Raw genomic sequence first — 26,249 nt, 5'->3', positions numbered from 1 at the left:
GCCACCTGAGAGTCTAGAAATGAGAGCTGATCTGATTAGGAAGTCTCTCCCAGTTACACTCCATTAGCCAACCAAGCTAGGGGGAGGCAGCTCTTGGCTGCATCCTTACCTATGAGTCAAGGGTCTTCCAAGGCTTTCGATAATGAAATCAGGATTGACTGTCCTTCCCGCAGCCGGGGGAGTGGAAACCTGAGCTTGCGGAGTCGGGGAGGATGAGCGTGTGTGTAGAGTGGTGGTGGTTGCAGCCTGGTGGGGGTGCAAGAAAAGTACGGAGTATATGTGAAGCTTTTGTTCTTACGGGAAGAAGGTGGGGATACAAACTTCAGTGTAGGGAGGAACCCATGTCTGAGAAGGGGCCTAAAAGGAGATAAAGGTCACTAATGAAGAATGCAGAGCTGCCAGACTTCTTCACGGTGGCTCTAAATCTGAATTGACACAGGAGAGTGGCCACGTTGCGCGCGTTCTCAGCACTCAGGTGGTTGTACCAGGAAGCCGCTCCAGTCCGCCGGCGGCTACCTTCTTGCCGGCGTAGCTCGATGGTACTGTGCTCTGTGCAGGCGGCGGGGCCCGGGAGAGGCCGCCAAGGCAGTTTCTCTAGGCAGTCGTCTCGGTGGCCATTTTACCCGAGCGCTCCCGGCTGAATTGCGTCAGTTTCGCCCCGGTCTGAGCCTGGGGCGGGCCCCTCATCTGCAAGCTTCATGAATAATTGAGTACTGGGCCGCGCCTGTTTGCCGACGGTGGGACGAATTCTGCACAGGCTTCCCACTCGCGGGTTCCACCGGCTCATGCATATTCATGAAGCGCCCTAGGGGCGTGGCCTGGGCGGAGCTAGGGGCGGGGCCCCGTCGGGGCTCGCAGTGGCTTCGTCCCGCGGTGACGGCGGCGGCGGCGGTAGCAGCGGCGGCGGCGGCGGGGACTGGCATCGGGGCCCCGAGCCGAGCGGAGCCGGATCCTGGGCGAGCGCGTGAGTGCGCGGGGGCGGGCGGGCGAAGGAGGGGGCGGGGTCCGGGATGGGGCGGGGGAGGGGCATGGAAGGAGTGGTTGCTTTCCAGCCGACACCTTGGGTTGAGGTGGTGGTGGTCGGGGGGTCACCAGGAAAGTTTGCAGGGGCCGGGGGCGCTGGGGACGCTTGAGGCCCGGGGGAAGGTGGCGCGTGTGCGCGGGGGCGGACGGGGTATGGTTCGGAGCTCGTGCTGGCGGAGCCAGAAGAAAGGGGGGAGGGGGCGAGGGCTTGGGGCGGGGCCGGGGGCGGGCAGAGCCGCTGGAGGGACCCCTGCCTCCCCTTCCCCCGGGCCGCGCTAGCCCCCTCCCCCGGCTCCTTCGGCACGCCCCCAGCCACCCCAGTCCGCCCCCACCTGATCGACGTCTGCAGCCCACCGTCTGTTCGCCGGCTGCTTCACAGCCCGCTCACAGGTCCTCCGCTTCTGCCACCACCGCCGCCCCCTCCTCCTCCTCCATCCTCTTCTCCTCCTCCTCTTCGGCTGCCGCCGTCCCTTCTGTGTCCAGAGCTCCCCACTGGGCCCCTCCAGACAGCCCATTGCCCGGGGCTGTTCCATCTTCCCGTTGGCCCTCCCTCTTTCCAGCAGTTTACGTGCTGTCTCTGCCGACCTCTCTAGCCTCGGATCCGGCTGGAGATCCTGGGCTCCATAGGGGCGACCCCGCCTGCGCCGAGTCTCCTCCAGGGCTGGAGCTGCCCAGCCCTTCTGGAGGCCTTATCTGCCAGGGGTCAGCTCGTCTCTACCCTGCTACCCTCTGCCCCGCTACCCTCTACCGCCGGTCTCTTGGGGGTGGGGAGTGCTCAGAACCGCTGCGATTTTGCAGCTTCTGGCCACAGCCTTGGTGGCCTTGGTCACCTGGGGCCCCTGGCTCGGGTCTCTGAGTTGCTGTGGCCACCTCCGCACCTGGGGACTCTGAGCCCGCCTTCATTGCTGCAGCCCCTCATACCGCAGAGGGGCCCATCAGAACCCCAGGTGAAAGGATTTTTTTGGTTCTGAGCCAATTCATTTCCATCTCCAACCACCCACACTATGTCCCTAGTAATAATGTTCAAGGACAAGGAAACAATCTTGTGTTTTAATTTTATTTTTTCTATTATGTGCCCCTCCCCCCACCACACTTGGCCTGGCTCTGCACAGTTATTCACCCACCCACAGTGGGCAGTCTTCCGTGGTGGTTGACTGACCAATGGGTTGACAGTACTAGGTTTCTCTACTGTCTTCATACCCTCTCCCATCTTTGAAACACCTGGGGCAGGGTCAGCGTTAGGGGAGGGGAGTTGGATTTTGCAGAGGTTGAGCACTGGGGGTCCCTTTTAAGGATTTGGTGCTGTCTTCCCAGACCAGCTGGAGTGGGTGACTTTAAGTGAGGCAATGCCCCTTGCAGGTTGGAGAAGTTTGGGTTGTCCTCAGGGCTCTGCATACCAGGTGAGGGAAACTTCTGCCTTGCATGAGAGGTGCAGGGCCCTATCCCCCAGGGTCTCCATGTTTTTGTGGGTGGGAGAGTGCTTCAGGAGTCAGGATGGGAACTGAGGAGGTGGTGGAGTATCTGAAGAACAGGTGATAGGACTAGGGCCTGGGAGAGTGAAGGAATGGTGTGGGAATGCTGGTAGCCTGGGGTCAGGGAAGAGGAGGAGGTGGTGATCAGGGATGTTAGCTCATTGGTGACACTGAATGGAATCACAGTAATAATAGGCAACATTTGTTGAACCCTTATTATGTGCTAGGCATTGTGCTAAGCCTATTTCATGTAAGCCCCCTCAGGGTCTCAATAATCCCATTTTTCAGTTGGAGAAACTGAGGCTTGGAGAAGTCACACGGCTAGAAAGTGGTAGACCCACCCAGCATTGAATCTTGGTATATCAGATCCTGAAGCTCATGTGGCAGGCTTCTACCACCGGGCTGTGCCACTTGGTTTAATTTCTTCTGTCCCCCTCAGAACTCCTTAAAGCCAACCCTAGGCTGGTGAGTGAAGCCCACATAGCCCCTTTTCATAGGCTGTGGCTGCTCCACCCTGACTGTCTTGGAAGGTGGAGCCCCAGGGAATTTTCCCCCAAGTCACTCCACCCCCCGGATGTTCTCAAGCCCTGTCCCGTTCTCCCAGCCCAGGCCTGGGCCGGCTCCTCCTTCCTCTTGGCTAGGCCCTGGAAATCCAGTGGGAGGCCATTGCTATGGCAACAGGACTAGGCCCTGGCTTTACCTCATCAAATTCCAAGCTGAAGCCAAGCGATTGAGAAATTAAAGAAAAAAATATATTCCAGATGTTTACTTTTTATTTCTTATTTTTCCGTGTTTGGATGAGACAGCTCTGAGGGAGGGGAGAGTGGGGCAGGGATGTGGAAGGAGAACAGGGAGAGGGGGGAGAAGGAACCACTCCCAGCTGCGGGAGGGAGGGAGAGAGGAAAGGAGGGTGAGCGGGAAGGGGGAGGCAGGCAGTGGGGCGGAGCCCAGGTTGGGGAGGAGCGGGTTTTTCCCGTCTCCTGTGAGGTGATTCACAGAGAGACTTCATACTTTGCAGCTCTCTAGCTCTGCCTTGAGTAGACACCTCCAGCGGGGCTGTCCTACCCAAGGGGCACTGTGGGGACTGTAAGTGGGGTGTCTTGGAGAGCTTGTCAGAGGAGGGAGCAGTGAATGACTCCCTGAAGCGCTAGGACTTTGGGATTAGGAGATAAGAGTTGGGGAGGATCTGGGAAGAGTTGAGGATATGGCTGCTGGGAACCTCCCTTGACCTCCTCCTACCCTCCCCCACCCCAAGTTCTCTCTCCCTGTCCCACACTCTGCCTCTGCTAGAAACAGGAGACTTCTCTCTGCTAAACCTACTGGCAACGCCCAACTCTTTTTTTCCTTCTCTAATCTCTCTTTTCCTAGGTGTGCAGCCACCCCGGCTCCTACCTCTCTGCCTCCCCGCTCTCAAGGAGGGTCTGCCACATGTGATGAAAGTGTCTACTCTCAGGGAAAGCTCAGCCATGGCTTCCCCACTGCCCCGGGAGATGGAGGAGGAGCTGGTGCCTGCTGGCTCTGAGCCAGGTACCAATGGGTGCAGGATGGAGCTGGGTGGCTGGGAGGGGGTGGGAAGGGCAGAGGCTGCCCCCTCTTTCTGTCTTGGGGGGTGGTTGAGTGATGATTCTGTTGAGATAGGGAAGGAGTACCAAGGCAGTGCAGGATGAGTTTGAAAGGTTCTCAGCTTCTCTTGAGACTCAGAACTGTTTGGGATCATAAATCTCAAACAGGTATAAGAGCAGACAGGGACCTTTGAGATGATATGGATCAAGCTGCATGCTTTGCAGAGGGGAAAACTGAGGCCCACAGGGAAAAATGGAGTGTACAGGTGGGAGTTTGAACCCAGACCTCCTGGCTCCTTGTGTAGACTCTTTTCTTATATTTAGCCGAACGTGTAGGAGATACGGGATTCTATCAGGAGGACTGTGGACGAGGGTACTTCCAAGGTCATTTAGCTTTATGTAGAAGGTAGATTTCTGGTCCTGTTTTTTTTCTTCCCGTAGCAGATTTACTTTTGTTTGACTTGGGTCAATAGTAAGTTTGCATTCCCAGTCACTCACCAGATGACAGTGGGGAGGTGGCCTGGGAGTGTGCTGTGGCTGAGAGGAGGCAGCCTGGAGGCAGGATAGAGAAGCTTAGCTGAGATTGAAAGTTTACTATGGATGATAGAGAAGAGTGTCACATAAGGTGAAAAAACTAGATTGGGAATATGGGGGGCTGACTGCTTGATAGGGGCAGGCAGGCATTTGTTTATTGGCTCATTTGTTCATTCATTCTTTTGTTTAATTATAACTTATACTAGGTACAAAATACAGTACAGGAAGAAATAAGGTGCCAGGTAGGTCCTTAAATAGCTTCAGCTTAAAAGGGGAATCGGCTAAAACATTTTGGGAGTTTGAAGAAGGGAGAAGATGCTTTTGGGATGTGTGTAGAAAATCAAGGAAGGCTTCATGGAAGAGGTAGCATATGACTTGTGCCTAGAAAGATGTGAATATTCTTAAATTGGAGGGTGGGAGTTGAGGTGGAACAGGAAACAAAGAAGTTCTGCTTCCTGGTTCTTCTGACAGCTCCCCCACCAACCCTTTCCTTTTGGTAGGTGACACTCGGGCCAAACCCCCTGTCAAGCCCAAACCCCGAGCCCTGCCTGCCAAGCCAGCCCTGCCTGCCAAACCCAGCCTGCTGGTGCCTGTTGGGCCTCGGCCTCCCCGGGGTCCCCTGGCTGAGTTGCCTTCTGCCAGGAAGATGAACATGCTGGCAGGACCCCAGCCCTATGGTGGCAGCAAGCGCCCCCTTCCCTTTGCACCAAGGCCTGCAGTTGAGGCCTCCACTGGAGGAGAAGCCACCCAAGAGACTGGGAAAGAGGAGGCTGGGAAAGAGGAGCCACCCCCTTTGACACCCCCAGCTCGATGTGCCGCCCCAGGGGGCGTACGGAAGGCCCCTGCCCCTTTCCGCCCAGCCTCAGAGCGCTTCGCGGCCACCACGGTGGAAGAGATCCTGGCCAAGATGGAGCAGCCTCGGAAGGAGGTCCCTGCCAGCCCTGACCGCCTGTGGGGTTCCCGCCTCACCTTTAACCACGATGGCAGCTCGCGGTATGGCCCCAGGACCTACGGCACGACCACTGCTCCCAGGGATGAGGATGGCAGCACCCTCTCCAGGGAATGGTCCCAGGAGGGGCCAGTAAAGTCTCCAGCAGAGTGCCAGGAAGAGCACAGCAAGACCCCTGAGGAGAGGTGAAGGGTGGGAGGTTGTATATTTTGTGGCAGCCTGGAGGTCAGGTGGGGTGGGATTGGGTGGGGGCTGGGGACCAAGTGCATGGCCCCATATAGGGTTGTGACTTTTACCTGTAGGTTGGTTGTGTGCTGTGAGTACAGGCAGATCCCGATCTAGGTCACAAATCATTCCCCAGCAGATAGTGTTATCATTACTGTATGCTTTTAAAGTTGTAGTTTTCTTTACAGAGTTGATTCAGGTTTATGTTAGAGAGTTCAAATGTACAGTATAGAAGTTTAATAGACAATAGACTTTTTTTTTTTTTTTTTGAGATGGTGTTTTGCTCTTGTCGCCCAGGCTGGAGTGCAGTGGTGCGATCTTGGCTCACTGCAACCTCTGCCTCCCAGGTTCAAGTGATTCTCCTTCCTCAGCCTCCTGAGTAGCTGGGATTACAGGCATGCGCCACCATGCCCAGTTAATAATTTTTTTGTATTTTTAGTAGAGTTGGGGTTTCACCCTGTTGGCCAGGCTGGTCTTGAACTCCTGACCTCAGGTGATCCGCCTGCCTCGGCCTCCCAAAGTGCTGAGATTACAGGCGTGAGCCACCATGTCCAGCCAAGAAGTTTATTTTTAGTTTCTATGTACTGAGAGCTGGGCACCAAACTTTGCCTCATTGGCATCCTGTTTGTTCAAGGGAGTATTAGATCCATTGTAGAGATGAGGAAACTGAGGCTCAAAAATGACTCCCATAGTCTCAGCAAGTTAAGAGGCAGAGACAGACGTTTGTTTGATTCCAAATCCTCTGCTCTTGACTGCCAGCTCTTACAGTGGGCAGAGCAGTGTGCCAGTCTTGGGGTGGGGCTGCATGTGTCAGGATGAGTAGGGCACAGTCTCTGCCTGTGAGGTAGAATCTGATGGGAGAGGTAAGAGAGGAACGCAATTTTTTTTTTTTTTTGAGACTGAGTCTCACTCTGTCACCCAGGCTGGAGTGCAGTGGTGCAATCTCAGCCTACTGCAAGCTCCACCTCCTGGGTTCACGCCATTCTCCTGTCTCAGCCTCCTGAGTAGCTGGGACTACAGGCGCCCGCCACCACACTCGGATAATTTTTTTGTATTTTTAGTAGAGATGCAGTTTCGCTGTGTTAGCCAGGATGGTCTCGATCTCCTAACCTCGTGATGTGCCTGCCTTGGCCTCCCAAAGTGCTGGGATTACAGGCGTTAGCCACCGTGCCCAGCAAGAAGAACACATCTTGATGCCAGGCCAGCTAGTGTCTGCACAGAGATTTTGGCTGGTTGGAGATATTTGCATATGATACGCTTCTCCAGATTTGCCACCAGTATAAAGCAAGGCTGGCCAGGAGGTGCTTCTTGGGGTGGTGGGCACAGGACATTGGAGGAAGAGGCTGAGGCATCTCAGGAGCCATCAGCTGCACAGAGGCTGTCCTCAGTGCTGGGAGAGCCAGCTTGAGGTATGGCTGGCTCCTTGGGCCTTTGACCGCTGTGCTGGGCTCAGAGGCTCCCTTTCTCTTCCTGCTGCTATGAAGGCAAGGGCTGGTGTGGTCTGGGTTGAGCGGGAAGCTGAGGGGCCCTGCCCTGCCCTGCCCTCTGGCCTTGACCTTCTCTCACCTGAAAGTGTCCGGAGCCTTGGCCCCAGAGCTAGTCCTTTGCCTGTCCCAGACCAGGGTGCTGTGAGGTCACACTCTTGCCCAGGCTAGGTTCCACCCGCCATCTTCCTTCTCTCCCTCACTCCAAGTAGGGCTTAAGAACAACTTCAACCCTGGAAAATCACTCTTTCCTCTTCCCCTCCCCCACTGCAATTCTTCAAGAAGTATTGGCAGGGCAGCAGGACCAGCTGCACTCTTCCTGGCTAGAGGAGAACTTTAACTCTTTATGGGTTAAAGGAAAGAGGAGTTATCCTTTTTAGGAGCCGTTGAGAGGTCTGGGCATCCAGGATGCTTTTCCTAAAGGAGCTGGGGAATTTAACCCTTCATGCTCAGGTAGGGAATAAGCACTGTTTTCCGGGACACTTGCCGAATGGAAAATGGACAGATTCTGTGTCCCTAGTAGTTCCAGGCAGGGCTCAAGAGTAAATGGCTAGGAGGGTTTAACCTTTGGGTGCTGTTAAAGTTGCACTGGGAGACTCTCCCACATTTTCCATTCTGTGACAGACTCTAACGTTCCATGCTTCCATTTCCTGTCTTCATCCCTCACAGGAGCCTTCCTTCCGACCTGGCCTTCAACGGGGACCTGGCTAAGACAGCCAGCTCGGAGCTACCTGCTGATGTGAGTTATCCTCTGGTTATGAATCAGAATCACGTATTTTAGAGCTGAAAGTGTCATCTGAGATCATCTTTTCTACTCTCCTTGTAGTTCAGATGGGGAAACTGAGGCCCATGGAGAGAGTGACTCACTGGAGGGCTGGCCCTGGGATTTTTTGATTCCTAGGCCAGTGCTCTTGATCACCAAAGTGGCTAAGTGTGGTTAAGGCCATGAGGCCATTCATCATAAACAGTAATGATAGTATCCACAGCAACTACCATTGATTAAGTCCCTACTATGTGCTGGGTCTGTCCCGGGAACGTTAACTAACTCAATCCTTGTGATAACTCTGGCTAGTAGATCCGGTTAGTCCCATGTGAGAGGTAAGAGCACCTGTACTCACAAAGGGTAAGTAACTTAGGTTGAGGCAGGAGCTGATGTGTCTGCCTCCTGTGCTTTCCCTGGCTGGGCTGCCTTTTCTGGGTTCAGAAGAGGGGTGAGTCCTTTTGCTGAGATTTTCCCATCATACTCTTGTTCTTGAAGATGGTCAGCCTGCTTTCTTGAGTAAACAAGGTACAGGATGGCCCTTTTTGCTCATACAGCCCTTGCTAGCTGGAGATCTGACTTGATTCATTTGTCCATCCAGCAAGCAGTGACTGAGTGCCTGTTAGGAGCTGGATGTTGGGATAGCTGTCAAGGTAGAGTAGAGAGTGCAAGGACGAGTGTGGTCAGGGAAGGTGTCACTGAAGGGCAGAGGCTGAGCTGTATGCATGTCTGGGGAGCAGCATTCTTGGTAGAGGGCACAGCAAGTACAAAGGCATTGGTGCTTTCCTGGCAAGGAGGCCAGGATGTCTGCCTCGCAGTGAGAGAGGAGTTAGGTGGTAGTGAGGACCGACGGGTGGTGGGGTTGGATTGTGTCAAGTCTCGAAGGTCTCTATAAAGACTTTGGCTAGAGTGAGAGCAACAGGCCATTTGAAGGGTTTGCAGGAGAGGCATGGGATGCTGCTGTCTTAGTTGTAAAGAGTCACCTGGCTCACTGGATTAAGAATCAGTTTCAGGGAGGTAAGATCAGCAGCATGGACCAGTCAGGGGGTGCTGTTGGAATAGTCCAGGTGAGAGATGATGACGGCTTGGACCCTGGAGGTAGCCACCGGTGGAGAAGGGGAGAAGTGGTTGGTTCTGGATAGAATTTGAAGGCATGGTGGAAAGGACTTTCAGATAGAGAGCACAGAATCAAGGGTGACCCCAGGGCTTTTGGCCTGAGCAACCGGAAGGATGAGTTTATGGTTGCCGAGCTGGGGACTTCTAAGGGTGAAGCAGGATCGGGGGAGATGGGAGGAGTTTTGCTTTGTTGAATTTGAGATGGCTTTCAGACATCCATGTGGAAACGTCAAGCGGATGGTTGGGTAGTCGAGTCTGGCCTTCAAGGGAAGTGAGCAAATTTGAAAGAAACACTTGGGAATTGTCAGAGTAGGGATGCTTGCGAAGACTGGCTGAGATTACTGAGAGTGGGGATGGTGCAGGAGGGGAGGGCCCGGAGGCACAGCCAAGGAGACTGGGAGGATAGTGAGAGAGTCCACCAAGTGGAGACAGCCTCCAGGACTGGGGGAGGGCGCCATCAGCTGTCAGATGCCACTGACAGGTCAAGTAAGGTGAGCACAGAGAATTGGATTCAGCTCCAGGGAGGTCATCCGTGACCTTGACGAGAGTAGTTAGGTGGCAAGGTAAAGGAGAAAGCCTGTTTGGAGTGGGTTCAAGAGAGAAGGGGACAAGAAGAACTGTGGATATTAATAGTGAATGTAGACAGGGCTTTCAAGAAAATGGGTGGTAGCTAGTGAGTGATGTGGGGTCAAGAGTGGTTTTTTGCTTTGCTTTTTTGGCTTTTCAAGACAGAAGAAATTAGAGCAGTTTGTGTGCTGATGGAAATGATCCAGTAGAGAGGGAAAAAAAAATCAATGATGCAGGAGAGAGAGGAGGGATTGACCTCAGCCCCAAGCGAGGACAGTGCCTGATAGCAGAAAGGGAAGCAGAGTGCTTGGGCTCCCATGCAGGAAGTGGGTGGTGTGTGTGTGTGTGGCAGGGGGCCGGGTGGGGGGTGGGGGGTGGGGGGCAGCGGTTGTCGGGTTCTCTGCTGGTGGCCTCTGTGTTCTCAGGGAACAGGAAGCAAGGCCATCAGCTGAGAGAGGATTGGGGGAGGTGGGGGAGGTGTGGAGGTCTGACGGGAGAAGATGCTAAAACACTGCCTGGGAGAGTAATGGAGTGAATGGGAGGGGGAATGCCGTGGGATTCTGGGCAGCTCTAAGGCCGGCTTGAGGTCAGTGGTGAATCTGGAGTGAGACCAGCTGTCACGATTATGTGTTTTTCTCCAGCCACATGCAGCTACTCAGGTGCTGGGCTAGGACTGGCCCAGCTGTATTGGAGAGCTGTATTTAAACAGGTTAAACAGTGTGATGAAGCAGATGAGGGAGTTGAGCGTTGGGTAAAAAGTGACGTTAATGGTGATAAGAAGAGAGGTGAGGGTGTGAGGGGAGTGGGGGACAGTGAGAAAGAATTAGGGTTAAGGGGCTGTGCTACGAGAGGGGCTGAAAATGAGGGCATTGGGGAAATAGAGTGAGCCAGTCAGATAGGCGGTGGGGATGGGCAAGCGGGATACTTGGGATTGAGATGATGCAGAGGTTGCAGCCACTGGTAAGGATGAGGTCTAGGGTGTGACCTTGAGAGGATGGGTCGCACAGTCACTGGGAAGAGGAGGTCAACAAACCAGAGGCTGGAAGGGTCGCATCTGGCTATGGAGTTGACTGTAAGCTATCACAGCAATGATGGAGAGGGTTGCAGTGATCCAGCGGTTATGGTTTTCAAGGAATGATGGGTGTTTAAGGGTCGATAACAAGAAAGAATTGTGTGTGCTGTAGTTTAAGGGCACGAACTTTGAAATTAGAACGTTGCAGAGGGGAGTGAGCATGGAGGGAACAGAAGGGACCTTGAGAAGCAAGCAGGACCCTTTATTTTGCCCAGGCCTAGTAGCTGATGATGTAGGAGAAATAACTGCATGGGAGAGGGCAGCCAGGGAAGCGTGACCTCTGCAGAGGGCAAAGGTCAGATGGAGCCAGACTCGCTTCATTGTCTGGGGACAGGTGGAGTGCCAGGTGCTTGGTGCCTTGTTTGTCCCCCTCTTCTCTCCATGTCCTCCCCACTCTCTGCCGCCATCATCCCATGAGTCCTATGCCGAGGGGCCAGTGCACACATTTCCCTTCACCCTCACCTAACTGGGAGATGAGCATTGTTGCCACCAGCCCTAATGTACAGATGGGGAAGCTGAGGCTCAGAGAGACCAAGTGTCCGCCATACGTGAGGGAGGGCACATGCTGGTAAGAGGCAGTGCTGGGATGGCTCAAGCCAGGGGCTGTCACAACCCCCAGTGCCTTTTGCCTGGGTCCCATGGCCTTCCTGCTTCCTTGGCACCTTCCGTGCCACGAGGGGCACCCCCTGCACGCTGTAGCCACTCCTGCGAGCTGCTCTGTAGCTGCACTGCACCTTGAATCCTGCTTGGATGCAAAACCCTCTCTCCCCTCCTGACTCCCATGTGCTGAGGTGCCTCAAGAGCTAGATTCTCAATGTTCCTTTTCCCTTTATAAAGCCGGTGTTCTGGACCCCAAACTGTGGCCTCTGAGGAGATCCTCAGATGAGCTTTGGGTTGAGTGGGTGAGGGGTTCCAACTACCTGAGATGGTAGGAATTATGCTTTGTGAATAAGGATAGGCGCATTCTGGGGGAGAAGGTCTAAAGGGGGCTCTGAGAAGTCCTGCCTTGCATCGTCTGTGGGGCCCCTCCCATCTATCCCAAGAGGACTCCCTCGGGTTCCAGTTTCCTCCTCCCAGCCTGGGAGAAGCTGACCTGGGGTCTGTGTGGGGTCGGAGGGGACCCTCCCCACCCCGCTGAGAGGTGAGTGACAGCTCTTGACCTTTCTCTTGCAGATTTCCAAGCCCTGGATTCCCTCAAGTCCAGCCCCCTCCTCAGAGAATGGAGGCCCTGCCAGCCCAGGCCTCCCTGCAGAAGCCTCAGGCTCAGGCCCTGGCTCTCCCCATCTTCACTCACCTGACAATAGTTCTCCCTGCCACTCGCAGCTTCTGGAAGCCCAGAGTCCTGAAGCTTCCCAAGCTTCTCCCTGTCCCCCTGTGACTCCATCAGCTCCAAGTGCAGCCCTGCCTGACGAGAGCTCCTGCCATACCCCCAGCCCGGGGCTCCCTGCCGAGGGGGCTCCAGAGGCCCCCAGACCCAGCAGCCCTCCCCCTGAGGTCTTGGAGCCTCACAGCCTGGATCAGCCCCCTGCCACCTCACCCCGGCCCCTGATCGAGGTGGGTGAGTTGCTGGATCTCACTCGGACGTTTCCATCTGGCGGGGAGGAGGAGGCCAAGGGTGACGCACACCTCCGCCCCACTAGCCTGGTTCAGCGCCGATTCTCCGAAGGTGTGCTCCAGTCACCCGGCCAGGACCAGGAGAAGCTGGGGGGCTCGCTGGCTGCCCTGCCCCAAGGCCAGGGGAGCCAGTTGGCCCTGGATCGTCCCTTTGGGGCAGAGTCCAACTGGAGCTTATCACAGTCCTTCGAATGGACCTTCCCCACGCGGCCCTCGGGTCTGGGCGTGTGGCGGCTGGACTCCCCGCCTCCCTCCCCCATCACTGAAGCCAGTGAGGCCGCCGAAGCTGCTGAGGCTGGCAACTTGGCTGTTTCCAGCAGGGAAGAAGGAGTGTCTCAGCAGGGGCAAGGGGCCGGGTCAGCTCCAAGTGGGTCAGGAAGTTCCTGGGTGCAGGGGGATGATCCAAGCATGTCCCTCACCCAGAAGGGCGTTGGGGAGAGTCAACCTCAGTTCCCAGCTGTTCCCCTTGAGCCCCTGCCTACAACTGAGGGCACACCTGGATTACCTTTGCAGCAGGCAGAGGAGAGATACGAGTCGCAGGAGCCCTTGGCTGGACAGGAGTCCCCTCTCCCCCTGGCTACCAGGGGGGCAGCCTTGCCCATCCTAGAGCCGGTCCTGGGGCAGGAGCAGCCAGCACCCCCTGACCAGCCCTGTGTTCTCTTTGCTGATGCCCCTGAGCCTGGGCAGGCACTGCCTGTTGAGGAGGAGGCCGTGACCCTAGCCCGGGCTGAGACCACCCAACCCAGGACAGAGGCTCAAGACTTGTGTAGGGCGTCCCCCGAGCCTCCGGGCCCTGAAAGCAGCTCCCGCTGGCTGGACGACCTCCTGGCTTCACCACCAGCCAGTGGTGGCGGTGCAAGGCGGGGAGCTGGATCTGAGCTGAAGGACGCACAGTCCCCAAGTACCTGCTCTGAGGTGAGAATGGGCATAGGGAGCGTGGGACTTCTGGGGACAGAGGCCAGGGCTTGGGTGGGCTTCATTCTTTGATCGTGGATTTTACTTGTCGAGAGCTTGAACATGGATTTTACGTGTCGAGAACATGGATTTTACGTAGCGAGCAAGGCAGCTGTGGACCTGCAGATTGTAGCTCTGCAGAGCCACACAGGACGGTGTGTGGGGTTTCGTGTGAGACTCTATCCCGGCTCCAGCATTCGCTAGCTGATCGGTGTTGGGAAGAATGTACCTTAACTGCTGAGCTTCAGAGTGCTTTCCTGATAGTAGCATTGGCCTCTTAGAGTTATATTGTGGGTAAATGCGAGGCGGAAAGCTCTAGGCACAGTGTGTGGCAGGTGCTGGGTATTCAGTCTCATTATGGGAATATCGTTCAAGGCAAAATAGTGTAGCCATTTAGAGCGTGGGCTCCTGGGTTCATCTCCTGGCTCTGCTTTCCTTTGCCCAGGTGTGACCTTAAAAGAGCGACTTTTCTGCCCTCTGCGTCAGTTTCCACATCTGTAAAATGTGGATAACAAGATGAGCTCTACCTCCGAGGGTGTTGGCAAGGGTTCAATGATCTGTAATGTCTAAAGTGCCAAGAATAGCGCCTGGCTCATCCTAAGTGCTTAAGAAGTGTTGGCTTTTACAAACGTTATTAACGTTGAGCTCCAGACCTGCTTTGTAGACAGGCAGCTAGGCCTCAGAGGAGGCGAGCCTTGTGCAGTTACCCAGCAAGTTGGTGGCTGGGCCCGGGCCAGCGCCGTTTCCCGGCCCAGTGCCCTTTCTCCTGCCAGGCTGCCTCTGAATTTAAGGGCTGGGGGCCAGGTGGCTTGTGAAATTTATTTCTCAAGCCAGGCCTGGGCTGTAAGGGGCGGGGCTGCAGGAAAGGAGGAGCCTGGGGGCCTCTAGGGGCTGGGGGGCGGGGAGAAGGAGGAGCAGGAAGGGGTTAAGCTGACTCCTGCAGTAGGTGTGTCTGTCCCGGGATGTGGGTGACTCAACTGGCTCCTGGGCGGGGCTGCCCAAGCTGCAGCTGCTCCGGAGGGAGCAGGGCCAGGGTGAGGGAGAGCCAGCGCCAGAGCCGTCGGACAGGTCCCAGCGCGGGGAGCAGCCCAGCCCTATCCCTGCGCCTGGCTGGCCGCACCCAGCAGCCCCAAGGCAGGTTGGGGGCGGGGGGCCATGGCCCAGCCCGGGGATGGGGAGGCCAGCATGTCTATCCTGGAGCGGCTGCTGGCCAACGCTGCGCTGAGGGATGAGGCTGGCCGGCTCCGAAGCCCTGAGCCCAGGGCTCTCCCGCCCACAAGGGTGAGTCAGGGAGCGTGAGGTGGGGGGTGGGGTGCAAGAAGCCCTGGCTGGGATTTTCCCCTGTGCCAGAGGCTGCCCTTCCTGTCTTTCCTGGGCCAGGGTGAGGGCTGAGAGGTCTTCCTGGGGAAGATTAAGCAGACGGCACTTTGGTTGGGGAAGAAGGGCCTGGGTACTTATAGGAGGATGGGGGTCAGATGGGGCATGGGGGAGGACGGGCTGGAAAAGCTGTCATTGGTGTTGGAACCTTGCCTTGCAAGGGAAGTCGCAGAGAGGCTTTGAATCTTGACCTCTCCTAATCAAAAGGAAAGTGCACTGCATGCCATTCCTGTGTGAAGACCACTCCTCTCCTGGCTGTTAGCCAAGTATTGCCCAAGACTTGTAAACATGACCATGGGACCATCGATTGAGTGCCCACTGCATGCCAGGCACCATGCTGAGTGCTTGGTCTAAATGATCTCATTTAATCCTCTCACACGAGCCCCATGCAATAGGAATTATCCTCGTTTAAGGATGAGGATGCCGAGGCCCAGAGTGGTTGAGTGATTTGCTCAAGGTCACACAGCTTTCTGTTGCCAAAGTGGGGCTTTCAGGCACTAGGCAGCGCTGACTCTGCTGGATTGACTCCCACCCCAATTGAATCTAATCGTTGTTTCTTTGTCTACTTTTTTTCTTATTCCCAGGGACTCCTTGGCTGGTCCCAGAAAGATCTGCAGAGTGAATTTGGGATCACAGGAGACCCACAGCCCAGCAGTTTCAGTCCTTCCAGCTGGTGTCAAGGTGCTTCTCAGGACTATGGCCTTGGGGGTGCAAGTCATAGAGGAGACCCAGGTCTCGGAGAGAGGGACTGGACCAGCAAGTATGGGCAAGGAGCAGGGGAAGGGAGCACCAGGGAGTGGGCCAGCAGGTGTGGCATCGGCCAGGAGGAGATGGAGGCCAGCAGCAGCCAAGACCAGAGTGGAGTGTCTGCCCCAGGGGCGCTCACAGCCCAGGACCGGGTAGTTGGAAAGCCAGCCCAGCTTGGCACCCAGCGGAGCCAGGAGGCAGATGTTCAGGACTGGGAGTTCAGAAAGAGGGATTCCCAGGGCACTTACTCCAGCCGGGATGCGGAACTCCAGGACCAGGAATTCGGGAAGAGAGATTCACTGGGTACTTACAGTAGTCGAGATGTAAGCCTCGGGGACTGGGAATTCAGGAAGAGAGATTCTCTGGGTGCTTATGCCAGCCAAGATGCCAACGAGCAGGGCCAAGATTTGGGGAAGAGGGACCACCATGGCAGGTACAGCAGCCAGGATGCCGATGAACAGGACTGGGAATTTCAGAAGAGAGATGTGTCACTCAGCACCTATGGCAGCCGGGGTGCAGAGCCACAGGAACAGGAGTTTGGGAAGAGCACTTGGATGAGGGACTACAGCAGCGGTGGCAGCTCCAGGACCCTTGATGCCCAGGACAGAGGCTTTGGAACGAGACCCCTGAGCTCTGGGTTCAGCCCCGAGGAAGCCCAGCAACAGGATGAGGAATTTGAGAAGAAGATTCCAAGTGTGGAAGACAGCCTTGGAGAGGGCAGCAGGGATGCTGGCCGGCCAGGAGAGAGAGAATCAGGGGGCTTGTTCAGTCCTAGCACTGCCCACGTGCCGGATGGGGCACTCGGGCAGAGAGACCAGAGCAGCTGGCAAAACAGTGATGCTAGCCAGGAGGTGGGAGGGCATCAGGAGAGACAGCAGGCAGGGGCTCGGGGCCCTGGCAGTGCTGACCTGGAAGATGGGGAGATGGGAAAGCGAGGCTGGGTCGGTGAGTTTAGCCTCAGTGTTGGCCCCCGGCGAGAGGCAGCATTTAGCCCAGGGCAGCAGGACTGGAGCCGGGACTTCTGCATCGAGGCCAGTGAGAGGAGCTATCAGTTTGGCATCATTGGCAACGACAGAGTGAGTGGTGCTGGCTTTAGCCCTTCTAGCAAGATGGGAGGTGGTCACTTTGTGCCTCCTGGGAAGACCACAGCTGGCTCGGTGGACTGGACTGACCAGCTGGGTCTCAGGAACTTGGAAGTGTCCAGCTGTGTGAGTTCCGGGGGCTCAAGCGAGGCCAGGGAGAATGCCATGGGACAGATGGGCTGGTCAGGTGGCCTGAGCTTGAGAGACATGAACCTGGCCGGCTGTTTGGAAAGTGGAGGGTCTGAAGAGCCCGGGGGAATCGGAGTTGGGGAGAAGGACTGGACTTCTGATGTTAATGTGAAGAGCAAAGATTTGGCTGAGGTCGGGGAAGGAGGAGGCCACAGTCAGGCCAGAGAGAGTGGCGTGGGGCAGACTGACTGGTCAGGTGTGGAGGCCGGAGAGTTCCTTAAATCAAGGGAGCGTGGAGTTGGGCAGGCAGACTGGACACCTGACCTCGGGCTGAGAAACATGGCCCCAGGGGCAGTCTGCAGTCCTGGAGAGCACAAAGAGCTTGGGGGGGGCCAGATGGACTGGGGTAACAATCTGGGCCTGAGGGATTTGGAGGTGACCTGTGACCCAGAGTCTGGAGGTTCTCAGGGGCCACGGGGATGTGGAGTGGGGCAGATGGACTGGACCCAGGACTTGGCACCCCGGAATGTGGAGCTCTTTGGGGCTCCGAGTGAAGCCAGGGAGCATGGGGTGGGTGGGGTGAGCCAGTGCGCGGAGCCTGGCCTGAGGCACAATGGCAGCTTGTCTCCTGGCCTGGAGGCCAGAGACCCCTTGGAGGCCAGGGAGCTGGGGGTTGGTGAGACAAGTGGGCCAGAGACCCAGGGTGAAGATGACTCCTCATCTTCCTTGGAGCCACACCCTGCAGACCCTGGAATGGAGACAGGAGAAGCCCTCAGCTTCGGAGCCAGGTAATGAACGGAGCCCCATCCCAAGTGTGGGAGGGAACGTGTGAGGGCTGTCCAAGAAGTCGGAACCTTTCTGAGGAGGGAAGAAACAGTTTTTCCTGAGGACTTTTAGTGTTTGGATAATTGAGACATTTTGGACTAAGAATTTTTAATTCTACTTAAAAAAAAATTGAAATATGATACACATACAGGTGAGTTCCTTTTTTGAAGGATGACTAATGTGTTACTTTTGCAACCCGTGTTTGAGCTTTCTTGGTGATTTGGAATTGTGACTGTGATGGAGGAAATGGTGCATGTCATAGCTTGGATGGTTTCTGATGGGTTCTACTCTTGTACACAGTAGCCGTTCCCTAGGCCTCTCAGCCCTGAAGCCACAGGTGGTTTCATAGGTGTAGGGCAGAGAATTCTGTGTCTTTGGCCGGGGCCGCCACAGCCAGGAGTGGAGTGGACAGTGGCACCCACGGGTTCTCAAAGAGGTTAGGGACTTGGTGCTTCTTGCCTGTCCTGTCATGAAGCCTGGAATAGCAAGTTCAAGAACCTGAAGGGTATGGGGACCTGGCCCCATGACCTTGGCCTCTATGTGCAAATTCGCTGAAAGAACTTTCCAAAGGCTTTGCAAGCCAAGCACAATCTGTTTCATGGATGTTTTAAAACCAGCTGAGACGATTTTGCAGCTGAGAAAGGTGCTAAAAAGGCATCGCATCCGTTTTTGTTAACATTTGCATCCATTGAGATTCGCTTTTATTCCATTTAGTGAGCAGAAAATGTTATCTTTTCCAGCCCCACAGTGGGAGCTTCTCACTGGGTATGTGGGGAAGGCAAGGGAAGTGTGGGGCAGGGGCTTTTATAAGTGGAAGGGGTTGGTGGTGGGAGGAGAGGAGCAGGAAGGGGCTAGAGCACATCATGGTGGTCTTGGGGAGTCAGGAGAGACATTTGGGATGGAGGAGGAGAAGGGAGAGAGGAAGATGGGCCCAGGGAGATGCCCAGGGGGGTTTGAGGAAGGGGAGCTTCCTGTCAACGCAGGCTGTTGAGGGGGTGGTGACGGAGCACAGGGAACCACTGAGGCTGCATTGAGGACTGCAGGGACAAGGGGAGGGCGCAGGACTAGGAGTCGGGAGACCCTGTGGTCCTGGGCAGGTTGCTGGGCTCTGAGCCTCAGTTTCTCAGGGTTTGACTCAGGAAGTGCAGAGTTCCAGCTTTAATGTTCCTAGTGCAGGGGAGAGTCCAGGCTTGGCGTGGTTATTCCTGATTTCTCTTCCTGGGACTCAAAGAACTTCGCACGCCCCATTCTTAACCACACATCTTACCTCATTGATCTTCACAGCTGCTCTGTGAAGCAGGAAAGTGATTTTTATCCTCTCCGCTGGAGGGTGGAAAGGTGGTGTGACCCCTTAAGGGCAAAGAGTCAGGAGTACCTCTTTCTCACTTGTATATGTTAACTGCTTTCAGGTGTGGCCGCTGTGGGACCCACCGCTCTCTGCCTTTCCGTTCTGTGTGGGGTGGCTCTTAAGAAGTGGAAAGTGATCATCTTGTTCCCTTAATTTAGGATGGAGGGAGGTGGGGCGGGGATTGTGATAGGACTAGGTTAGGGGAAGAGGCAGATAGTGTCAGAGAAGCAGGGAAGCACTCACTGAGCTTTGGTCTCATTGTGTCTTTAAAGCACCCAGGCTTTTGTGGCTGTGTTACCATAATCTGGCCAGTGTTGACTTTAACCTGAGTTCAGGGGTTAGCAGTGATGCCATACAGGTGAGCCTCATTGTATGCAACAGAAAGCGTGGCTCCTAACAGAAAGCATGGCTTCTCAAAAGCCGAACAGAAACAGTTGCTTTAGAGAGGAATTCCAGGGGCTTGTTTGAATTTTATGCTTTCGGGCAGCCTTTTCTAACATGTGTCCTAAAGAGTACCAGTCTGTGAATATGTTTGGAAAATGCTGGGTATTCTGTGGCTGTACAGAAGAGTTAGTCTGTATATTAGCATATATTAGTACCTTAAAGACAAGTAATACAGTATTTTCCAAGCTAATTTGGCTAATGTCCAAGAACCTAGTGTTCTGAGCAGGGAAATTCTGATGTAGGGAAATTCTACACTATGGGCACTTTCTCTTTTTTTTTTTTTTTTTTTGAGACGGAGTCTCGGTCTATCGCCCAGGCTCCCAGCCTGAAGTACAATGGTGCGATCTTGCCTCACTGCAACCTCTGCCTTCTGGGTTCAAGCGATTCTCCTGCCTCAGCCTCCCGAGTAGCTGGGATTACAGGCGCACATCACCACGCCCGGCTAATTTTTGTATTTTTAGCAGAGATGGGGTTTCACCATTTTGGCCAGGCTGGTCTTGAACTCCAGACCTCAGGTGATCCACCCACCTCGGCCTCCCGAAGTGCTGGGATTACAGGCATGAGCCACCATGCTTGGCACACTGTGGGCACTTTCTCTTTAAAGAAAATTTTGGAGGTTCCCTTTGTAACGAGAAGTCCTTGAGAATAGCTCAGAGGGGTCTGGCATTGGGTCCATCTGCCAGGCTTGCATTCTGATTCTGTCACCACCTCTATGACCCTGGGCAAGTTTGTTCTCTTCTGTGGGCCTCGGATTCCTCATCTGTAAGTTGGGAGTAACTTACTCCTAGTACTCATGGGGTTTTGTTAATTGGTCCTCACAAAAACTAGGGAAACTGAGACCCAGAGAGGCAGTGTAACTTGCACCGGTTCCCATGGCTGGTGGCTGTGGGTTCTTCTTGTCCCCCTGGGCCCAAGCCTTGCAGTCTTCTCTGGGCACCCTCCGTGTCTCTCTGGGGTCAAGGTCAGCTGCTGTTTCTCTAGACACATCTTTCCAGCTTCACCCCTCCCTCATTTCAGGTCTCAGAACACTGGGATATTCACATTTTGTAGTTCCAGTGCCATGTTTGCCTCTGGAGCAGTGGTGGAGGGTGGAGTGGGATACAGTCTTGGTCCTCAGGGTACTCTAAAGTTTAGACCAGGTGAAGGGTATAGATGCGACAAGATGAGGCACATCCTCTCTGGCCAGGGACCCATGTTGAGGATGATAATGACTATCCTAATAATTTGTTGTATTTGTCAAGTGCTTACTATGTGTTAGGCACATATTTCTTCCAACAAACTAGAACAGTTTATGTACTTTTATTATCCCCATTTTACAGATAAAGAAACAGGTTCAGAGTGGGACAAGTAACTTGTGGTCAAAGCCACAGGCATAGGAGGAGACAGAGCCTAGCTGCGTCCTGGAGTGGCAGGACTCAGCACCTGTGTTCCTAACTACCCCTCTTTCCTGCTCCCGTGCTGGGAGGGGCTCAGCTTGTACGTGATTTGGGTGCTTAGGGGTAGAAAAGCTGCTTCTAAGGTGGGGTGAAGGGCGAGCGGGGTTTAGTCCAGCGGGGTGGACGTAGCTGCACTTTCTTGGGCTTTCCCCACTCGCCACTCTTCACTCCTCAAGGCCACCTCCAGAGCTCACTGACCTCTGCCTGAGTGGCTTGGGCCACCTCTCGCTTTAGGAGTGGATTTTTTTTTTAGACAGAGTTTTGCTCTTATTGCCTGGGCTGGAGTGCAGTGGCGCCGTCTTGGCTCACTGCAACCTCCACCTCCTGGGTTCAAGCAACTCTCCTGCCTCAGCCTCCCAAGTAGCTGGGATTACAGGCGCCTGCCACCATGCCTGGCTAATTTTTGTATTTTTAGTGGAAATGGAGTTTCACCATGTTGGCCAGGCTGGTCTGGAACTCCTGACCTCAGGTGATCCGCCTGTCTTGGCCTCCCAAAGGGCTGGGATTACAGGCGTGAGCCACCGCGCCTGGCTGGAATGGATCTTTTTAGCTCTCTGGGCATTTTACATCTCTTTAGCTCATGGGGCCTGCCCTTAGCCTTCTTTTGCCCCACCCCAGGGAGAGGCTTTGGGCCCGTCCTCTGGAGGCTGGGTGGGGTGCTGTTGCCGCCCCCTCCCTCCAAATCCTCCCTGATTTTAAGCTGGCTGTCAGGGTGAGCTGGCTTTGGCCCCCAGCCAGGGCAGCTCCCAATTCTGCTGCCTTGCTGTACTTCTGCTGCCGCCACTGCCTCCTCCCCCAATGTCTCTCCCCAGACCACTTCAATTTCCATCTGTCAGCAGCTTGTGGAAGGACAGACTGCCACTCATGCTCTCTTTCCCTGCCGCTTCTTCCTGCTTGATATTGACTCACCTGCCCCACTCTCCCCCTGCTTTAATCCCAGTGGGAACCTGGGGCCTGGCTTCCAGGCACTGCCGTGCCAGCCTTTCCCACACCTCTGTGCGTGGTATGAGTGTGTGTGTGTGCGGGGGTGGGGGCGCGGGGATGCGCGTGTTTGTGTCAGGTGTGGCTCTGTGCCGTGTCTGTAGACGTGAGTGCGAGGTTCATCTGGGGGAGTGACAAACAGCACACAAGCTCTCTGCCTGAGTGTGTGTGATGAATGTGAATGTGTCTTGTCATTTTGGGGAGTGGCCGCTGGACAGGGTGGGTAGTATGAGTTAGAGAGTGTGTGGTGTGCTCCTGCTGTGTTTGTATTTTGTTTTTAGATGGGGGTCTTGCTATGTTGCCCAGGCTGGTCTTGAACTCCTGGGCTCACGTGGTCCCCCTGCCCTGGCCTCCCAAGTAGCTGGAATTACAGGTGTGAGCCCTGCATCCCATGTCCAGCTGTATTGTGTTTTGAGGAAGCAGCAGACAGAAGATGCATATGCTGCATGGAGGTCCAAGGTGACCCATCCCCTCATTTGCTTGGCAAACATTTGCTTAGTCCAGTGCGTAGCCAGGCTCTGGGTCAGGTGCTGGGGGCATAAAGGCAGAAAGGGCCCCGTTTTTGCCCTTGAGGAGCTCACCGACAGGCTGTGGGGACAAAGAACCACAGGACAGAAGCAGGAACTGGCATGGATTGGAGCCCTGGGCTGGTAGGTCCGAGGCGGCCATGGTGGCTGGGAGGGGGCGGGGCAGCTTCAGAAGCGGAATTGAACCAAGGGGACAGTACCACCAGGGACAGTGTGGTGCGGGGAGCTTTCCAGAAGAGGGAGCAGCTCGTTCAAAGTCAGCAGCATGTGAGGGCCAGGTGTCTTTGATGGTCCCTGGTTGCTCTGTGAGCCTGGGGAATGAAGAGGCATAACGTGGGGGCTGAAGACAACATGAGTCTGGAGAGGCAGGTGGGCCAGTACCTGGCTCACCCTAAGGAGTGTGACTGCTCGAGCACGTGGCCCTGGGAGGGAACACATTGCTAGCATCCAACAACAACAGCAGCAGGAATAATGGCTGCTCCTTCTGGGGTGCGTGCTGACCAAGACTGCGCTAAGTGCTTTAGATTTTTCTTTCATCCTTGCAGCAACTCCGTGCAGTTAGAGGAGCCTGAGCTGTTTCCAGGGAAGGGGCCTCACCCAGGGTCTCAGGGATTTGAACCTGCCAGACTGGCTCAGCTCTTCACCTGTGTGCTGTGTTGCTCAAGGCCCTGACCGTGTCCTTCTTGAAGGAGTCTGGAAAAAGCATGGGAAGGAGGGCAAGGGAGAGTTTGGGGGCTGGGGGAAGGAGCTTGTGAAGTAGGCTTCAGGGCAGGGAGATGGGGCCTCACGATGATCTCGTTCTCTCTCTGTCCCCTTTACAGCCCTGGCAGGTGCCCAGCCCGCCCCCCACCCTCCGGCTCCCAGGGCCTGCTGGAGGAGATGCTGGCAGCCAGCAGCTCCAAGACGGTGGCTCGGAGGGAGTCAGCGGCCTCGGGCCTTGGGGGCCTGTTGGAGGAAGGAGCCGGGGCAGGTGCTGCCCAGGAGGAGGTGCTGGAGCCTCGCAGGGACTCTCCACCCTCCTGGAGGCCCCAGCCTGATGGCGAGGCCAGCCAGACAGAAGACGTGGATGGCACCTGGGGCTCTTCAGCAGCCAGGTGGAGCGATCAGGGGCCAGCACAGACTTCTCGGCGACCCTCCCAAGGCCCTCCTGCCAGATCCCCCAGTCAGGACTTCTCCTTCATTGAGGTCAGTGGAGGATGAGCCCAAGACAGTGGGTGGGTGAGGGCAAGGCAGCCAGAGCCCCATTCCTGGAGCTTCCCTGAGCAGAGCTTCCCTGAGCAGTCCCAGTCCAGGAGGCAGAAAGCGGGTTGTAGGTGCATCATGTGAACGTGAAGCTCCGGCTGCAGGAGGGGTCCAGCTCCTGGTCAGCTACTGTTGAGGGGCTCCTGTGGGATGAGGCAGTAATGGCAGTGGTGTCACCATTGTCCCGAGCAGGACACCGAGATCCTCGACAGTGCCATGTATCGGAGCCGTGCCAACTTGGGGCGCAAGCGTGGGCACCGGGCCCCAGCCATTCGGCCTGGGGGTACCCTGGGCCTGTCGGAGGCAGCAGACTCGGACGCACGCCTGTTCCAGGACTCTACGGGTAGGGCTGATGTATTATTTGGTGATGTCTCTTGATCTCTGGGGCATTAGGCCAAGCTTTTGCAGGGTCTACGGGTTTGGGGAGTCTGGGTGTGCTGCCTTCACTGAGCCCCTTTCCTGGGCCTTTGCAGAGCCACGGGCATCTCGGGTGCCATCTTCAGATGAAGAGGTAGTGGAGGAACCTCAGAGCCGCCGGACACGGATGTCGTTGGGCACCAAGGGGCTGAAAGTCAACCTCTTTCCTGGCCTGAGCCCTTCAGCCCTGAAGGTACCATCTGATCATTAAGCAAACATGTCCAGCCATCTGGCCAGGTGGCCACCTTGCATGCTGTCTTTCTTCTCTCCATCCATCAATTCATTCCCCTGTCCCCTCTCCCATTCCCCCTCTCACTCTCCTCTCCATTGAGGGCTCCAGAAGATCCCTTTGTGCCCTGCTGGGCCCTGTGCTGTGTGCCAAATGGGATGGAAAGAAGAACAAGACGTGTTCTTGTCCTGGAACCTCAGGGGCAGTGGGAGACATGATGCCCATAATTAGCCTGGATGAGGGGAGAAGTTTAGGTGTCCCTGAGGAGAGGCACAGATAAGGCCTGGGCCTGTTCAGAGAGAGAGGAGTTATTTCCTAACAGCAGAGTGGAGGGGAAGGGGAGTGGAGGGTGGATTGGAGAAGGCCTCTTGTAAGTATTTGATCTTAGCCGGCGGCAGGCACAGGAGTTGGCTCCTGAGCCGGGGTGGTGGGGTGGCATTGCAGGCAGAGGGAACAGGGGTGGGAAGTCACCACTGGCTTTGTCCCACCCAGTTTGTCTGAATTCAATCCTGCCATATCTTTTTGAGGACAGAAAGGTGTGCAAGGCATAGCTCAGTTCTGCGGGAAGTGCATCTCTAACTGACTTCCCATCCTTTGGGGTGAAAGGACTGCAGAGGGGTCTCTGCTTGATTCTGGGGACTGCACACTCTTGAGATAAGGTCTCACCCCCTGAGAATCCTACTGCCTGTCCCTCTACTATCTATCTGCATCTGGACTTGTTTCTCAGGCCAAGCTGCGCCCCCGGAATCGCTCAGCTGAGGAGGGGGAGCCGGCCGAGAGCAAGTCGAGCCAGAAGGAGTCTGCGGTCCAGCGTTCGAAATCCTGCAAGGTCCCAGGGCTGGGGAAGCCCCTCACGTTACCTCCCAAGCCAGAGAAATCCTCAGGGTAGGTGACCTAAGCTGTGGGCATCCGCTGACCTCACTGTATTACCCTGATGAAAAGGGAAACTCTCACTTCACAGAAGAGGCAAACTGAGGCTCAAAGAGGAGCCTCAGTCGGACATGCCCCAGGTGAACGGTATGAAGATGGTGTCAGAATTTGGGTCCCTGCAGCCAGGCCCCAGACTGCCTCTTCTTGTTAGAGGGTGGTTTCTGTCCCTATCACGTCTCCTTGTTTTGTTCAGTTTCCTCAAAGTTTGCATTCTGAACCTTTGCCGTCTGCCTCCTAGGTCAGAAGGATCGTCACCCAACTGGCTTCAAGCCCTGAAACTGAAGAAGAAGAAGGTCTGAGAAGTCACTGAGGTGAGGACAGGTTCCTGGGCTTGGATCCAGTCTGAGGAGGGCCTGCCCTGGAGGCTTGGGAGGCCTCGTGCCCGTTCTGTCTCTTAGCTCCCACCCCTTTCTGTGCAAAGTTAGAAACAGCAGGTGAAGCCAAGCTCCAGAGACTCGGTAGGCCCTTGACTCCTCTAGATTTTGTCCACAGGGAGCTCAGGGTGTTGTCTGGCCTGGTATGGAAGAGGAGGAGGGCTACCATCCTAGCCAGCCTCCCTGTGCTCAGGGACAGTCCCCCCATGCTCCCTGGCTGGACGGAGAGTGGTCAGCCAACCCTTCTGGTCTGGGACCCTGTGGGCACTTACCAGGCTCCATGACCAGGCTTAGCTGGGGGCACCAAGATGGGTGTAGGGGAGAGGAAGCTGAAGCCTCCACAGTGTCCTTCCCTGATGTCTTTTCCTCCCTTCCCATTGCAGGTTCTTCCCACCTGGCAGTCTCAGGCAGTGCCCATTCCTGTGGGGTCCCTGGGTGAGGAGACGGCTGGAGCCCCACCATGCCCCAGGCTGCAGCCTTTGTCCCCCTCCACCTCTGAGGAGCATCTGGGGAGGCACATTTATGCACTTTGTATCACCTTCCCAACTCCCCCCACACCTTCCCTTCCCTGGATTTCGTCACTAGTGGTTGAAGGTTTTGTCCCTTCCTCTCTTCCTTCCCTCTCCCTCTCTGCTTCCTCCTCCAGCCTCCCTTGGGTTTTCTTTTGATACCAATTTATAGCATTTTTTATAAAAGCCTTTGATTTTTATAATGGGTGGGACTATACCCCTGCCTCACCCCAGGTCTCCCTCTGCCCCACCAGGTACCCCACAGAGACCAATGACATTTTGCCACTTGAAACAATAAATAAAGTTTTTTGGGAATTGGT

General features: G+C 55.5%; 1 protein-coding gene across 3 annotated transcripts; it reads left to right on the top strand.

The window, feature by feature from the left end:
- Positions 1 to 860: 860 nt before the first annotated feature.
- TNKS1BP1 (tankyrase 1 binding protein 1) lies at positions 861 to 26,249 on the top strand. Of its 3 annotated transcripts, none has more exons than XM_030810823.1 (12): positions 861 to 964; positions 3,864 to 4,022; positions 5,092 to 5,584; positions 7,919 to 7,988; positions 11,938 to 13,293; positions 15,294 to 17,455; positions 23,050 to 23,413; positions 23,663 to 23,813; positions 23,944 to 24,080; positions 24,844 to 25,001; positions 25,285 to 25,357; positions 25,804 to 26,249. In XM_030810823.1, exons 2-11 carry the CDS (start codon positions 3,929 to 3,931, stop codon positions 25,343 to 25,345), a joined length of 5,046 nt encoding a protein of 1,681 aa, XP_030666683.1. In that variant the 5' UTR covers positions 861 to 964; positions 3,864 to 3,928; the 3' UTR covers positions 25,346 to 25,357; positions 25,804 to 26,249. The 3 variants fall into 3 exon arrangements, with proteins under 3 accessions (XP_030666683.1, XP_030666682.1, XP_003275349.2); XM_030810822.1 differs by having other exon boundaries at positions 5,092 to 5,725; XM_003275301.3 differs by lacking the exon at positions 861 to 964 and adding an exon at positions 3,483 to 3,581 and having other exon boundaries at positions 5,092 to 5,725.

Source organism: Nomascus leucogenys, chromosome 4, assembly GCF_006542625.1.
Source record: "Nomascus leucogenys isolate Asia chromosome 4, Asia_NLE_v1, whole genome shotgun sequence".
NCBI classification, from domain to species: domain Eukaryota; kingdom Metazoa; phylum Chordata; class Mammalia; order Primates; family Hylobatidae; genus Nomascus; species Nomascus leucogenys.
This window is presented reverse-complemented; position numbering and strand designations above follow the sequence as displayed.